General features: G+C 37.9%; 1 protein-coding gene across 1 annotated transcript; it reads right to left on the reverse strand.

Moving 5' to 3' along the window:
• Positions 1-4,095: 4,095 nt before the first annotated feature.
• Positions 4,096-15,997, reverse strand: mknk2a (MAPK interacting serine/threonine kinase 2a). The gene is made up of 14 exons (XM_042772137.1): positions 15,842-15,997; positions 15,273-15,449; positions 15,088-15,175; positions 14,803-14,904; positions 14,609-14,706; positions 13,252-13,331; positions 12,696-12,769; positions 12,380-12,484; positions 12,236-12,291; positions 11,887-11,982; positions 7,355-7,549; positions 6,864-7,028; positions 6,708-6,748; positions 4,096-6,353 (listed from the first exon to the last, which is right to left on the reverse strand). The coding sequence occupies exons 2-14, from the start codon at positions 15,321-15,323 to the stop codon at positions 6,068-6,070; spliced, it is 1,437 nt and encodes a 478-aa protein (XP_042628071.1). The 5' UTR covers positions 15,324-15,449; positions 15,842-15,997; the 3' UTR covers positions 4,096-6,067.
• Positions 15,998-16,642: the final 645 nt, after the last annotated feature.

A 16,642-nucleotide genomic window follows, 5' to 3' on the forward strand; every position in this document is an offset into this window, starting at 1 on the left:
AAACTTTACCATCACATGTCAGTTTGATTGCCGTGGACCATCAAACCATGTAAAACTGGTGAAAGAAGAACAAATTAAGCATAGTCTAGAATCTTCGAATAACTTCAATAATATTTGGTTTTTTTATTTAGTTATTCTGTGAATCTTAGAGCTACAAATTTATTTCTAGTGAGTTTCACAAATAAATCTCCATTGTCTTGTAACTGAATGTGTGTGTGTGTGTGTGTGTGTGTGTGTGTGTGTGTGTGTGTGTGTGTGTTCTTAGTTGTGTGTTGTGTGTGTGCTGAAGTGTGTGTGTGTGTGTGTGTGTGTGTGTGTGTGTCTGTGTGTGCTTCTGTCTTCATAAGGGGTGTTGGAACCAGTGCTGATATGGTACATTCTGTTCAAGACAGAGTTTTTTGTCATCGGATCATTAACTGCAGCACTGATATTTGTGTGCCAGAAGCACTGAAAAACGACCTGAATTTCTGTCATCTAAATTAAAAACTATGCTTCTAATAAATCATGTTCTCCATGCATCTTCTCTTGCATGATGTTATACAGAATTCAATATTCTTCTTGGGCTGAATTTTTAAATGTCATATAAATGCTACACTCTAAAAAATGCTGGGATGTTTCAACCCAACCTTGGGTCTAATATGGATTAAAATATTGGGTAATAAATGTAATTTAAAAACATTATTATTCTTAAGTCTTATGTCAGGTGCTCTTGTGGATCTTGACCTTGTTTCTGGACTAGTTCTTGACTTCTGAACAGTTACAGATGATGATGTATATTAAAAATGTTTTTTTTTTTTCACAGCTACAGCTTTGTGTATTTGATCATGTCCTCTCAGCATTTTTACTAACAACTAACAACTAAAATAAAACCATGTGTATAAATTCTCACAAGTCTCATCTCAAGGAGAACCTTTTATATTGATCTATTATATCCTCTCCATGATTCATTTCAACAACTCCCATTTGGTTAAAAAGAGTTTGTATAAGAAAATGTTTGTTCCATTTACTATTTGTATCAGATTTGTATTTTTTTGTTTGTTTTGTTTTGTTTTTGCATAATTGTCAAATTGTCAAAGACAATTTAGCAGCCTTCTATGATAGACAATAATGCTTTTTTTGTTTGAATTTTGAACTGAGCTTACCGCATCTCACATTTGCAACGAAAAAAAAAAGTTAAATGTTGTCCCTTTCCTTGCTGTAAATTTTATAGTATCGAAATAAGCTGTTTAGACAAAATAATGACGGGATTTCAACACTTGGGGGAGCTCGTGCTTAATTTCAACCCAACAGATTTATCAGATTGTGCTGTTTGTGTTTTAACTCTGATCAACATGAGGACGTAATATGAGCTATTCTGTTTTAATAGTCGCTCATCTTTAGAAAATATTCAGGTAAATCACATTCTGTAGTCTTGCCAACACGTCCTGCAGTATCAGTGACTACCTTTATGCTTATGGGGGAAAATATTTTAATAACATTCTATTTAATTAATTTTTGTAACACCATAATATACTACAATAATGGTAATCACCATTGAGAATAATGACCCAAAAAGGTAAAAGTAAAACATTTGGATATTTTACACTTGGGTCTATAGCCTATATTTTCCCTCGTTTACCCGACAGTAAATAAATCCATGTGCTGTTATTCAGAAACGTTCTCTCAAGTCAACATATTGAACGTAAGTGAAGGTCTCGCTGATATGCAGGCAGTAAGCATTACATTTGCAAGTTTGTGACCTGCATGCTCTGCATGTGAACTATGGGATAATGAAATGTTTACCAAAGCTGTGACATGAGTAGTTATCTTATCCACAATGTACGTAAAAAGGACGTCCGAGTGTGTTTACATGAAGGACAGAAGTTCAGTGATATAGAGACAAATGAACACAAGCATGTATATAAAGAGAGAAAAATGTAAACAAAAAGTCACTTGACAAGTTCCAGGAACATCACAGTGAGTTGCTACTTGGGGGAGAAAACAACACCAACCAACAACTCTTTCTATAAATCTTTAACTATTTATATTTATATGAAATGTGGAAAAAAGGCTGATCATTAAAACATCTTTATAAATGCAGATTTTATCTTTGAATACAAATTAAATAAAGGCTTTAAGGCCTTTATGACATGGATGCTGTTGGGGTCTAAGCAAACACAAAAAGTATGGCTGACAGTAAAACACACCCACATTGGAGAATTTATTTACACACACACACAGAAATAAACAAATGAAATTGTTAAACTATTATATTAATACTCATTAGGCATACTTACACGCACACACACACTTGCACATACATTTTGTTGCAGTTATAGATATTAGAAATAAATGATAGGCAACTTGCTTACTGTTCTTCTTCTTTTTGTAATAATTTATATATAATTTTCATGTTTAACTGTAAACATAATGTGGCTTAATAAAAAAAAAACTGATATGTCTGTATAAATTGGAAAACTTTGACTAAATGTGATTTTAAATCCTATAACAGTGATTTTATACTGTGTAAATGTAAATTGAAAAGTAAAACTTATGAAAAGCACTATATTAGTGAGTTGAATGAGCCCATTAGTGGTCGTCTGCTAGTGGTTATAAATGCAAATTCAGGGGAACTTACCAAAGAAATATAGGGCCTTATTTTAACATCTAAGCGCATGGTCTAACCCCTCGTCCAAATACCTACACTTGCGGCCTTTGCACTTGACTACTTATATGACTTATTTCCTGTGTTTGGTTCAAGTGTTCAAGTGAGCATGAAGACCACAAGTGTGTGTAGAACTTTTCATTACCTGATGGGACACACTTATAGTGTTGTAAAAATGCAAGTGTTTACAGAGCTTTATTTTCAGTGCTTTGCATTTAAAAATCAACTTTTAAATGTCTGTTCAGTAGTCCTTATATGTCAAATGACACAATTTAATTATGTGGTGCTTCTAATTAAGTGATAAAAAGCAGTTGCAATTTGCAAATGTTGTACAAAATAAGTATCACCACTACTAATTTGGACCTATAAAATGTGCAACTCTTTGTTTTACTACCAAATTTTATGTAATATCCAGTAATTGTTAATATTTTACATACACTCTCACGAGATCTCTGCAAAAAAAGTCTCATGATTTATTTCCACAACATGATGCATGATGGCATACACTAAGCCTCGAATACCACTCCAGAACGGTATTCAAGATTGTGTGGATTTAGTTTGCATAAAAAGCACTGTGCTTTGGCATTTTTAAGACCTGGGACAGTCTTGCGCACTTACTTCCTGTTGTGTGCACGTGCTCTCAAGTGGCCAAGACTGAAGGTGTGGGTATTTAGTCAAGGGGGCGGAATACCAATTTTCAAGTCAGGACTAAAGGATGCATACTTAGAGCTGTTTTTAAGCTTTTTCCCTGTTATAGCGCCACCAAGTGGCCAAACTCCACATTTTTAAAACTGAGCTCAAATTGTGCTCTTACATATGTGTTCTGAGTTTGGTGAAGATATCTCATTCTGTTCCATAGTAAAAGCCATTTCAGTAAAAGTAGCCCCTCGTCCTTCAAATGTTTTGGCCTCCCTTTGCAATGGGGAATCAAAAGTTCAACTTTTTTTGGATAATTATTGATATTCACTCTCCAGAGAATTTTTATGCACTGGTTTGGTTCTGATAGGCCAAAAAACCTAGGACTGGTTTGCAGAAGTAAGTTTTACAAAAAAAAAAATTCAAAAATTTTTGATCGAATTGAATTTGATGATTGTTGTGAGCCAAGGATTCCAATGACATAAGACACTTGAGTCTGCAACTAACGGTTTAAAAGCGATTTCATACTTTTGATTGCTGTAGTTCCCCCGTCAGGCCAACTGGGTCTTGGTGACGTTGAAGATGGTGTGAATATTATCATCCCTCCAAATTTCAAGTTTCTACAACTTATGGTTTGGTCTGCCCGATCAGTTTTATGTGGAGACTGCTGATCCTTGGCCATTCTAACAACTACATGCTTGAACCCCTAATAATAATAATAATAATAATAATAATAATAATAATAATAATAATAATAATCCCCTGATTTAAGGTAGTCAATTATGAGAGTGTTTTTACAAGAAAGCTGTGACCACTCTAGCTGAACAATTTTCCATGTTCTTTATTTTGGCCCCCCTGGGTCAGATGACAAACAATTGGTACAACCACATGAAAATACAAGATAAACATGAACGCTACACCACTGGCCCTTAAAATAAGTGTAGACTAGTAATTTTCACGTATAAGGGGGGTTCAAAAATTAAATGAAAATGCAATTGCACGTAAAAAAAATAAAAAATAATAACAAACATTATGTCTTTCTCAGAAAGAAAGACTAAACTCAGCATATTCCAAGGTGGTTTCCATCAGAAAAAGAGGAATCAACAGTATATGCATTTCAAGATCAAACCACTTGCAAACTTTATATAAAAAAAAAAAAAAAAAAAAAAAAAAAAAAACAACAATGACAGGCTTTGCTTCACTCAGAGTGAGTAGGAGCACTTGGTTTTGTTGCTGGTTGATCTGCATATTTACTGGTGACACTGTATGAGAAAAAAATTGATCAAACATTAAAAAGTGTCTACAGTCACCTTAGAAAGAAACTGCGGAAAAACAGTTTGCATCACTGAGGAGAAAAAAAAAAAAAAAGAAAAAAAAGGGGAGGGGGGGAATTCCTCACATTCTCTCATACAAGTTCAACATCCTTAAATTTTTAAAAAACAAATAAACAAGACACTTTAAAAAAGGAAGATGCAAAATCTCCCTTTCCAGCACACACACACACAAAAATTAATACAATAAAATCAAATGTAAAAAAGGGTGGGGGGCAAAATAAAATAGCAGTATGGCACATTGGTATGTCTGGAGGTTTCTTGCATATCTGAGCTTCACCTTTTGATTAGATATCGGCCTACAAGTACAAAATTGAGGCTAACAGAGAACTTAAGGTCTTTTCAAGGAATAATCACCTTTATTCAAGCAGTGAACAGAGTCATTGACAGAGATCGTGTTCACGAAACATTCAATGACTAACTGAATAAATGGTGAAAATGGTAGAGAATTTCTAAGAATTCGCTGCAGAACCTTGAAATGCACCTCTGGCAGTTCCTTAAACCCCCCATGGCATGGCATTTCAGGTCAAAAGGGGGAGGCAGCATGAGGAAATGAAAAGGGGGAGGAAATATGATTATACAACCAATTCCTGCTTTCCTGAGTGGCCAAGTACAAAAGTTGCACTGCACTGCTCGGTCTCCCTGAAAAGGGCAAAACTTTCCAGTGCGAGAACAAAACGTAGAACACCAATGAACTGACATAGTATAAGTCTCTCTGCTTTAAAATCTGCTTTGGTTTCTCATTCAGAGAGAGATCCTGAGGTTTCTGATGAAAACATTGATGAGATTTGCTTTTGGCAGAAAATAAGTGTTAACACAGCGGAGTTAAATTGGTAAATGAGGTCCTTGATAAATGAATTCAGACTAGAGAAACCCCACACAGCATGGCTGCAATTTCTGCCCTGGATAACTTGAATAAAATTAAATAATCATTTGCCACTTTAGTCCCAGCACTAGTTACATAGCCTTAGTCTGCCATCAATATCACCTTGTGAGTGACTGAAAGAGAAATAAGTCTCAAAGTGGCATAAGTACATATCAAATGTTTCGGCCGCTGGGAGTCCCATGTAAGCTCAAAAGGCAAAGAGCAAAAATGTTTTTCCTGATGCTTAGAAATTAAATAGCTTAGGTGGGGTCCAGTTTTAGATGAATGGAAGCAACTTGAGTCCTTTGGTTCCCAAAGTTTTTCATAAACATTGTTATATCGACAGATTTCTGGGACTCTCAGACGTCAACAAATCTTTTTCCTGGCCACAACAAGGTTTTTATCCAATCAATTATGTTTGCAGGGGGCCTTTGAGGTGCTTTAAGTGCTACAAACATCAGAGACCTTTCCACAAGAGCTTAGAGCCCACAAAGTAAGTGGGCAAAGAGGTCAGAGGTCAACACACTGCCTAGTTGAAGATTCCGATAGAGGTCGTCAGTGGAGAGCAGAGGCTGGAGAATGTGGTAGAGATCAGGCACAGTCGCCCACAATCACGAGTGGGCTGAGGAGCTGGCGTAGTTCAGCAGCACACACTGCCCCTCGGTGCTGGCTGCCTGCGGTCTTCCTGCGGTGGGCCAGCTTGGACCTGGAGGAAGGAGCCAACAGCATGGAGCCAGAGCTAGAGGAGAGGAGAAGTGGGGAGGAGAGCTCATTCTCTAGCTGCTGCTGCTCCTCACTCTCTTCCCTCTCAGCCAGCTGCCGGTTCATGGCTACAGCCTGCCCCGCAAAGAACGTCAGGTCCTGAGCGCTCCCACCCCTGGAGAAAGAACATTGAAGGTCAGGTAAGCATGATTAATGGTCTGCTATTTATGGTCCAAACTATTGCTGCTGGAACTTATAAATGTATCACTAAGCCCCCAATATACTTCAAACAAAGTTTAAGAAAACACTGGCATTGCGCAATTTCCAACAACATCAGGAGAAAACAAAGGTTCGCAAACTTTCCATAGAAAGTTTGCTCTGGCTGGTAAACAATTTTGAACTACAGTACCATTGCTCCAAGACTGTTAGGTGTGCTCAGGTATTTCAAACATTTTTCTATCCCCCTAGCAAAGAATGAAAAATAACTTTGCTGCAAGTATATCAGGACATTAGTATGCAATATACTCACCTCTGATGTAATATGGATGCAGACACAGTGTTGGGTGCACACTAAGGTGAAGAACAGAAATGGGTCACAAAACATGATTTACAGTCAAAGCAGTAAATAATTAATTGGGTTAAATAAAGTGTTAGAAGTCCTAGAGCTGGGAGGGAATGGACATACCCCCTTGACCCAAGGGTGCCGTAGAACTTGGGCAGCACTGAGGCGGTCTTTGGCATCCCGCACCAACAGCTTGGTGATGAGGTCTTTGGCTGCAGGGGAGATGTGTGCCCAGTCCTTCTCTGGAAACTCATACTTGCCTTCCTGAATACTCTCAAACAGCATGCACTGAGGACACATTGTGATGAATGGTATTAAACATCAATTTGCAGAAGTGATATCACTTTTTGGGGTCAACCCCAAGTTTTTTTTTTTTTTTTTTTTTACATTTTTTAAATTGGCAAACCTGTGTAAAAAAAATAACTTGGGTCACAACGCAACCCAATAGGGCTAGTGATGATTTTAGTCCTTACTGTCAAACCCTGATTATGAAACCAGATGGCTAGACCAGGTCATTCCTGCTATGATTCAATGGAAAGTTTTGAACTTTCAGTACTTTCGATACTGAACACTTTCCCAGAAAACTATGCATCTTGGCCAAGTAAGTGGTGTACCTGGCAGGCTTGACAGGGCTCTCCCCAGTCCCAACCACAGTCTGTTCCACAGCGACCCACAAAGGGTGGGTATCCACTCAGCATGATGTAGAGGATGACGCCAAGGCTCCACAAGTCACAGCGCTTGTCGTAGATGCTAGCTTCTTCACTAAAGGCCTCCACCACCTCAGGGGCCATGTATTCAGCTGAGCCACACTGTAAAAATAAAATAAACTTTTTATTACTGTTAAAGTCCTCAGACACGCGAGGAAAAGTCCACAAATCTCCCCGTGGGTTTTAAAGGCCACAAGGACTCGTGGGTAGAGCTAAGAGGAACAATCCTGGTTTCACTTCATGTTTACTACATACATGCTCATTATTGTCCCATCACCATGTCACCAGAGTGAAAGACGCTCAGGACAGTTGATGCCTTGAACGGGCAAATACATACAGAAGCATGTTAAAATACCCATTTTGGTGAGTAACGGTGTAGCTTTAACAATGAGTAATCAATATATAATTTATACAGTGTAGTACACATTTTTTATTTTATTTCATACCTACTCTGTTCCGTGCTTGCACACAAACTGCTTTGCAATAATTTTCCAAAATGTCACTTGTGTGGAAATATTACAAAGTCTGTAAACAGCCGTTAACAGAGACGCTGAAAACTGAAGCAAAGAGGACAAAATAGTGTAGCAGGCAGAGCAAACTCACTATTCATGATGCACGCAATATTGGAAAAAAAACCTTTTGAATTAGGTGGGGGTTTATATGAATGCATCTCTGAGGGGAACTGAATGTCATCAGAAAAGTTTACATGGCGCTTTTCATCTTGCATCTGTGATGCATACTGAAGTAGCATTTATAAGCTCAGTGCTGCTGTATTTACAGCAGTTACCAAGGAAACACTATTACTGCTGTTCCAGAAGCGCCACCTGCTGCCAGAGAGTGCATTTTCAGAACATCTGCTGTTTGTTTCATCCAGATGTGTTTTGTGTGCTATAATTTCACAAAGCTAATGTCAGACTATTCTGTTTTTGCTTCAGATTTTCAAATTATACAAATTAATTTGAATCAAAAACCACACGTTACGCATGTAGCATGCGTGACTAAAATGCAGTGGTTGCCTAATTTCAAATGGCTTTAGACATTTTCATTCTTTCTGGTTTATTGCTTAAAATAATTAAATAAATAGGACAATTTGTTTGTAAAAAAAAAGAAAAAAAAAGAAAAAAACTCATCAGCCATGAAAAATCAAGACTGGTGCGTCACTAAGTGAAGAATATGCCATGTTATTTTACATGTCATTATTCAGTTTCTGTCCCCAACCACCTACAAACCTAAAGCACTGTTTAATTTGTATCTCTGTTCCATCTACTTAATTGTGCGATTGCTTGTAATTTGTTCATTTGTTCTTATTAACTAACTGTTCAATTGTCTTTAATAATGTTTAAATAATTGTTTGGCTAGTAGTTTTTGCTGTGGTATCGAATTGTAAAATTTAACTGGCGTCTAAAACTTTGGTGTCATAAGCTTATTTATTAGAATAAAAGATAAAAGATCAAAAACAGTGATAACAGCAACCATTTTATTAGTTTTTTTTTGTGGCAGGGCCAGTTAAAATGTTCCCAGGGCAAGTAAATAAAAATAAATAAATAAATAAATAAAAATAATACTATATTTTCTCTACTGGCCCGATCAGGCCAGTGCTTCAATATATATATATATATATATATAGAAGCACAGCACTCCCTCGGCTTGGCCTCTCCTGTTTGTTTTCACCTGCAGGGCATTATCAAGTTCATTGTTCTGAGTTAAGCTGGGGTGGCCTGATCCGATTCAGACCTGAACGCATCAGCGGACAACTGTTCCAGCAGGGCCCACAGGCTGCTGCTGCGGTCTGCACTGCGTCATGTGGAAACTAGGCCAAAAGGTTGCTGCTTCTGGGGGGAAAAAAGGATTTAAGCCGCTCTACACCGGCTGGGGATAAACGAGTCCCAACCCTGTTCGAGTGTTACATAATGCACACACACGAATGGACACCCTGAATGGTGCACTAATACTTAATGCAACGAACAAAACCACGCAGTGAGAGCAAACCGTGGAGGTTAGCAGTTTAGCGGGACACGAGCAAACCCATTTATTTTTATTTTATATAAGTGCAGCTGTCTAGTAAATGACGGTTATACAACTAATGTATGAGTCACTGATGCAAACGGAGGAAGCTGATGATGTTATGCTGATGTTTCTGTGCAGACCGTAGGGAGGAGACTACATATCCTCAAATGACACTCCAAAAAACAAGCCAGGACTGCAATCTCTCCGACCCTGACAAATCAATGGCCAAGCCTCAGTAACCTCGCAAGCACACGCCACGTTCCCTCAAACCATCCAAGCTCTGTAAATGTGTCAGCGGCATCACTTTATAGGAAATGCAATAACCAACAATAATAGAGTGTGCTATAATAAAATGTGACTGTGTGGTTTTACCGTAAGTGGCCCTTGTAATCTGAAGTAAGATCTCTTGGCTAACCAATCAAAGCGAATACAAGATCACCTGATTGTGGGAGCACAATTGGAACTCTTCCACTAGGCACATAACTATAGTACTTGTCCCACATCAGGAAAAGTAGTACACTGTGATTCAACAAATCACAGACAGTCCAGCAATGATCCCCAATTGTCAGTTTATTGCCGGCTGGTTTTGCTTTCAGCATGACTGGGCTCTTACAGAACGCCACACCCACTTCCTCTCATCATTAGAAAGGAAAAACAGTGTTTCCAGACAACATGTAGATTACAGAGTAAGGATTTGCAAATAATTTGCTGGGCACAAGAGTGTAGCGGTGCTCAGAGCAAAAGACGGAAAGCCTGAATAAATGTACACTATGTACAACTTGTTTATGTCAGTGACTTCAGCCAATGCAAGTTGGCTTTGGCATTGAGTCACTCTCAATAACTATGTTCTTGGATGTTTATGAAGCAAATGTTATCATAGCAAGACAGGACTTTAGCTCTGGCAAAACCAGGGAGTTTCCCTGGTCACTATTCTAGCAAGCAAAACCACAATTGTGGGTGAAAATGCAACAGTATTCAAAGTGACCGTTCACCCAAAAATGAAAACTGTGTCATCTGTTATTCAATGTTCAAAACCCTTAAGACATTCATCAAACACGTTTAAGCTTCCATTGACCATATTTGATGCCTGTTGATAAAGTTTTAAATATGACTTAATGTCTAAATTAAATTGGTCCTCATACAAAGTGAGTGTACCTCTTTCATTCATTTAGACTTCTTTTAAGATGTCTTCATAAACTTTATCAACATTTTAGTGGTAATAACTTTTAATGGAGGAACGATCTCTCAGGTTTCATTTAAAAAAAAAAAAAAATAAATAAAATAATAATAATAATAATAATAATAATTGCATGTTTCAAAGATGAACAAATGTCTTATGGGTTTTCAGTGACATGACTGTTAGTAAAATGAATTTTGTTTTTATTTTTGGGTGAACTAAACCATTAACATGGTATGCCACAGAGGGAAAAGTTAATGCATCAAATCAGGTGAAATTAAATGATGAAAAGGTAAAATGCCATGTACCATCCATCCAACTTCACCATCCAAGTTCTGACCCACCCTCTTCCAGTTCTGACCCACCCTCTTCCAGTTCTGACCCACCCTCTTCCCGTTGCAGAAAAAATTCTCCAAGGGGGGGGGGGGGGGGGAAGAAGAAAAAAACCCTCTGTAGAAATCAGAAAGAGCAGACCATAAAAAAACCACAACCCTCTAGTAAGCCAGTCTGAGCACTTCAAAAGCATCTAAAAACCCCAGGGTGTGGTGAGAAGACTGAGGTATGGGTGAAAGGATCTCCATGAGGAATTTTGTTTATACTTTCTGTACATTCATATTAAAAGACCTTTGCCCATTCCATTCAGACTCAAGAGCTGATAAAACCGCTTTGTCTACTGTGTTCCTTGATCTGTAATCTTGAGAATTCTTTGACCCAAGGTAACATCAAAACATGTTCAACCCTCACAAAACTCAGTTACTGGAGGTGATCACTTGGAGGTTTATTGGCTGTGGCTTTAAATCAATAACCTTTATCACTGCTCTTCTTATTTTGACACCTAGGAAAATGGTCTAGTTTAAGTGCCTTGAATTATGGAACACTAAATTAAATGTAGGTGATGTAATATGTCCATATGGAAACATAAGTGTAAATAAGTCTTCAAAATCTTGAATCGAAATGCAAAACATTTGATCCTTTCTGGCTGAAGTCACAACTCCCCCTCACTTTTTCCTTGTCCTACAATCATCTGTCCTATAGGTCTGCTATTCACATTTGTAACATTTTTATTAATGAAAAATACTATAATTTCATAAATATTAAGTTTGAATAAATACAATTTCATTGCAGCATGTATTATTTGCCATTTATTTAAATTTAAATAGAGTGATGTCATATAGGTCATCAGCCACCCTGCTGTTTAAGATACCGGCAATCAAAAAGTCCATATCAGTCAAGCATTAATATAGGTTAAACTCACAGGAGTCAAGAGCTCAGGGGTGGAGATGGGAGAGCGGTCACTATTCAGTTTGATCCCGCTACCCAAATCAAAATCGCAGATCTTCACTGGAGAGATCTACAGAAAAGAAAAGAAAAATAAATAAATAAATCTCATAAATGCTACGGTCTGAAATGAAATGAGTTAAGACGTGGGGCCACTGAGTATTCCTAAACAGATAACCGGCTCAATTCATGTTTTTGTTCAAGAGCACAAAAAACACATAAAATGTTACTGTACCCAACAGATTTGTCAAAAATCTGGTCAGAAATGCAGTGCATGTGTTCTCCTCAGATGTCTCATGTCTCCTCATGCACAGAGAGAGACTCACCCTGTCACTATGTTCACAGAGGATGTTCTCTGGCTTTAGGTCTCGATGTGCCATCCCTATAACAAGACATAAACCGTCATCTATACTTGTAATATATAGAGTGCATGATAACATTATGTTGTATCAACACTAACAGGTCCCAACCTTTGTTGTGTAGGAAGTCCAGAGCACTGGCGATGTCCTGCACCACTATGCTGGCTTCCTGCTCACTGAAGTGTTGTCTTCTGTGTATGTGAGTCAAGATAGAACCTGGGAAATCGAATGGATGCATGGAGACTTAGGATTATAGATTTAAAAAATGAATACACACACCAGTTCAAAAGATTTTTTTTCCCAAATGTTTTTCGCTCACTAATGCTTTATTTATTTTTGCATTTTAAATACATAAATGTTGTATTTTAATACACAATATCAGCAGTACTAATTTCCATACACACACACACACAAAAACCCAACTTACCACCTCTCAGTTTCTCAAAGACTAAATAGAATTTGTCCTCTTCCTCAAAGTATTCCACCAATTCCAAAATGTTTCTTTGGTGAGAAAAAAAAAAAAAAAAAAAAAAACACATTAACATTATACATCAATAATACACATGGTATCTTACAGGAAGCTTTTTCCAATTAGTCTTCATGAGGTTCATAAGCATTGGTCCAAAACCTAGTAAGCAGTCTTGCGGTCTATGTAGGCAGCCTCCTGACAGTCACAATACTCAACCACAATTGATTTCAGTACCGTTTTCTTTTAGCTAAGCTAATTGCATAATACTTTAAGCATTAAAAAAAAAAAGCATAAATACTTGGCAAAATAATCAATAATTATATCAGAGCAATTTTCAAATCAATCATTTTAGAGTATTAAATGAAATTTCTCTCCCCTTTGACACCATGTTGGATTTATTTTTTCCCCACAGAGTTTGTTGAAATGCACTTTGGGATTTCTGTGGCCGTTACATGCAATTTTGCCTTAGAAAGGTTTTGAAGAGACCAGTAGTGTCACACAAGGATTCCCGTACCTGTGGCCCTGGCACTGGTAGAGCATTTCCACCTCCCTGAAAACACGGCTCCGACTGTGGCCTGGCCTCTTCTCAATTATCTGTATAACATTGAAACATCATATTAATGACCATCCGTGTCATCCAAGTATTCAGCCTGAGTGGACACATCTGTAGCTCCCTCTGTGGAACACCCACACTCTGTGCGTGTGGGAGATTAGCAAGCACACAGATGACATCTCAGACCACTGATTCAGCAGGTCACCACATGGTCATCAGGCTTTACAAGCTGGCGGACTAGACAGACGATCAGGTTTTACAACATACAGGGTGTCCAGACCATGTGCGTAGTACAAAGTAGTGGCAGGTTCCTCACCCCTAGTAAAGGGTTGATTAAATTATAATTAAATTCTCTAATAGAACCAACAATGCCACCAAGTTTCTGGATTTGTTCACTGTGTGCACAGCCATCAAAAGGACATCAACAGCTGGGAATGTGTTGAGTAGGGTATAGCAGTGAACTTAAATAGAATTTAAATAGCAGAATGAGCATTTATGCCACAGTATCCCAAAAGGTTAAGCAATAGCCAAAAATTTTACCCCAAGTACACATTTCACAGCTAATGGGATGCAAAATGACAAAATTAACTTAAACTTGCTCTAGCTTCCAGAAGAGCACCGGTTCATAAGACTCAGCCATGTGAGAAACCTGCTGTTTTCAATTTTGCGTTCCCTTTGGCAAGTTACAGAACATTTGCTATGAAATGCCACATGAACATCCTGCAGATGCTTCATTTGGCACCCATGGCTTCCTTTATATATTACCATTCCAACTTCTAGAGGTCAAATAGATGTAACGAGAGACACCACACTGCTTTTTCAAAGATTACATGTCCTGCTTCACAATATCAACAATTGAAAAGAGGAAGTTTCTCTGCTGAGCAGGCACTGTGGTCATTTATATTTTTGTTCCACAGCTGCAGCACCGTAGCTAGAAAGCCATTGTTCCAGAGAGAAGTACACATAACAACACATAAATAAAACTGCTTATAAGAACACAGCTCAAATGACCATGAATCAAAGCTAGTGTCAGGAAAGACATCACAATATCACCAATCACATTGCTAACTGCTTATAATTAACACCCAATTACAACAAGCTCCAATTTGGCTACGCTCAGAGATTCTGTGACAGCAAAGTCAGAGCAATAATCATGCAAGGAGGGTACGGCCTAGAATGATATTTTGCTATTGCAACTGGAGTTTAACCTGAACATAGATAAGACACTGATTATTTGATAGCTCTATGAGCAGTGAGCACTGACAACTGTTTGTTTAGCAATATGCTGCTTTAACTAAAAGAGGGTGCTGATACTTGCCTTTACGGCATATTCTTTATTGGTGATCAGATTGATGCAGGTCTGAACAACAGCATAAGCCCCTTCTCCAAGAATCTCATTTTGTAGTTTGTAAACATCTATAAATGAAAAAAAGAAAGAAAAAATATTTACCCTCCTTCGACAGTGAAGCTTTACTCCAGGCTTGAGCATTTACAAAAGACAAAAGGGCTTGCCTTCAAAACGTCCCGAGAAACTGTCAGTGGCTCTGCATCTTTTTTTCTTCTTATTTCTCTTCTTGGCATCAGGGATATCGATGGGCTGGCTGGATGGCACGTCTAAAAAAAAAAAAAAAAAAAGGTTAAGATGAACAATGTGTGCCAAGTCCATCACTCTAATCTGCTATGAACTTTGCATAACAAAGCTTGAAAGATAAGCAATATCTCCTCGATAAGTATTTCAACCTCGAAGACTGATAATGACAGTCAATATTAATTTAAAAGTAGGCAAAATAGCAGTACCAGGCCTTGGCGAGTGGTCTAACTTGAAGGACGAGTCAAGACGGGGTTCAGAATCTATGTATTCATCAGTCTTGAAAGGATTTTGCCCCTGGGAATAGGAAACAAGTGTCACAAATGAAAGTCTGCCATTTCACACTCACTCAGGGCATGAAACACTTTCTGGCAAATCAGAAGTAGTTGCCAACCTTGAAGGAGCGATGGAATCCGGTGACCTCCGTGATTTTGTTTTGCACCATGTTTTCAAATGGTCAGATAATGATGTGCTGCTTGGTGCTTTAAATTACAGTGCAGTGGCTCCTTTCAATCAAATACTGATCACTTCTGATCTGATCACATCAAGGTGGTCGTGCAACAGATGACTCCTGCTTACACAGAGACAGAAATATCATCATGGCCCTGAACAGATGCTCTTCCAGCAAGATAATCTCGAAGAGACTAAGAGAAGAGGAAAGCTCATGTGGAGACTTGCTATTTTTTTACATTGCAAGAGGTCAACAAAGTCAGTAAATTTAATATATATATATATATATATTAAAAAAAAAATAACTTGCTATTAAAATCGAGAAATATCAACTGAGAATATGTAACTTAAACAGTTAAAAATCTGTTTAATCTTAGTTAAACTAATTTACCAGTAGCTATTTTTATTCAAGATGACCGAGTAACCCATCTATGGACTGCTTGTGGTTGCAGTCAGAAATTATTCCTCTTTCCTTAAAAAGAGTTATAGGTAGTGGAAAGGGAGTCCTCTTACCCCGTTACTAGCCGTGATACGGCAGCGTTCACGCCGTTGCTCCAACCTGCCGCTTTATAGCTTTCTACTCTGTGTTTGTCAATTGTAAACTGAAGTTGAGAGCACAACGCATATATAAGGTCGTATCTCAAACTCCGCCCACTCTACATTCCACATCCAATCAAAATCATTGCTTTGAGAGTCAGAATTAAAAACTCAGAATACTATTGGACATTTCAATAACAGGGGCGGGGCTTCCCGTTCCTAACGTCACGTATTCAGAATCAAAACTGGACTGGCGCTTTAGTGACCGGACGTGTTTATTGCCCCATCTGCTGGACAGTGGAAAAATTAGTACAGTTTTAAAATGAACACACGTCATGAAACACACACACACACACACACAAAAAAAAACTGGACAGTGGAAAAATACATGAAGCTACAAACCTGGTCTGGAAAAGACTGACATTTGATGTCCAAAAACCTCATATAATATTCTAGTGTTTACTTTTCATGAACTATTGGAAAAGAAAATATCGAAAGGTGCAATATCACAACCCAAAACATAAAAGCTTGTATTCATGTTTAATATTTCCTGCATAATTACAGCCAGAGTAACACTAAATTTATTTGAAAAGGTTTTCCGGTAACCCTAAGATCTTAACTGAATGGTTTTATTCAGTCATTTCTTATGACTGTCACCCTGACTGGTCTGAATCACCCAACACTTAGTTACCCCAATACAAGCGGATGACTGCAACTTTCTTAAGTAAAATGGTGTTATTGTTTACTGTCATATAAATATGTGCAAAGGTTGATGTA

This window comes from Cyprinus carpio, chromosome A2, assembly GCF_018340385.1.
Source record: "Cyprinus carpio isolate SPL01 chromosome A2, ASM1834038v1, whole genome shotgun sequence".
NCBI lineage: Eukaryota > Metazoa > Chordata > Actinopteri > Cypriniformes > Cyprinidae > Cyprinus > Cyprinus carpio.

What these genes read in the sequence shown, in the direction of transcription:
- mknk2a (XM_042772137.1), bottom strand. Translation starts at nt 15,323, where the DNA reads ATGGTGCAAAACAAAATCACGGAGGTCACCGGATTCCATCGCTCCTTC. An exon ending in ATAAAGAATATGCCGTAAAG is followed by an intron (nt 13,332 to 14,608) that starts GCAAGTATCAGC and finishes AATGTTATACAG; the next exon opens with ATAATTGAGAAGAGGCCAGG. An exon ending in GGACTTCCTACACAACAAAG is followed by an intron (nt 12,292 to 12,379) that starts GTTGGGACCTGT and finishes GTCTTGTTATAG; the next exon opens with GGATGGCACATCGAGACCTA.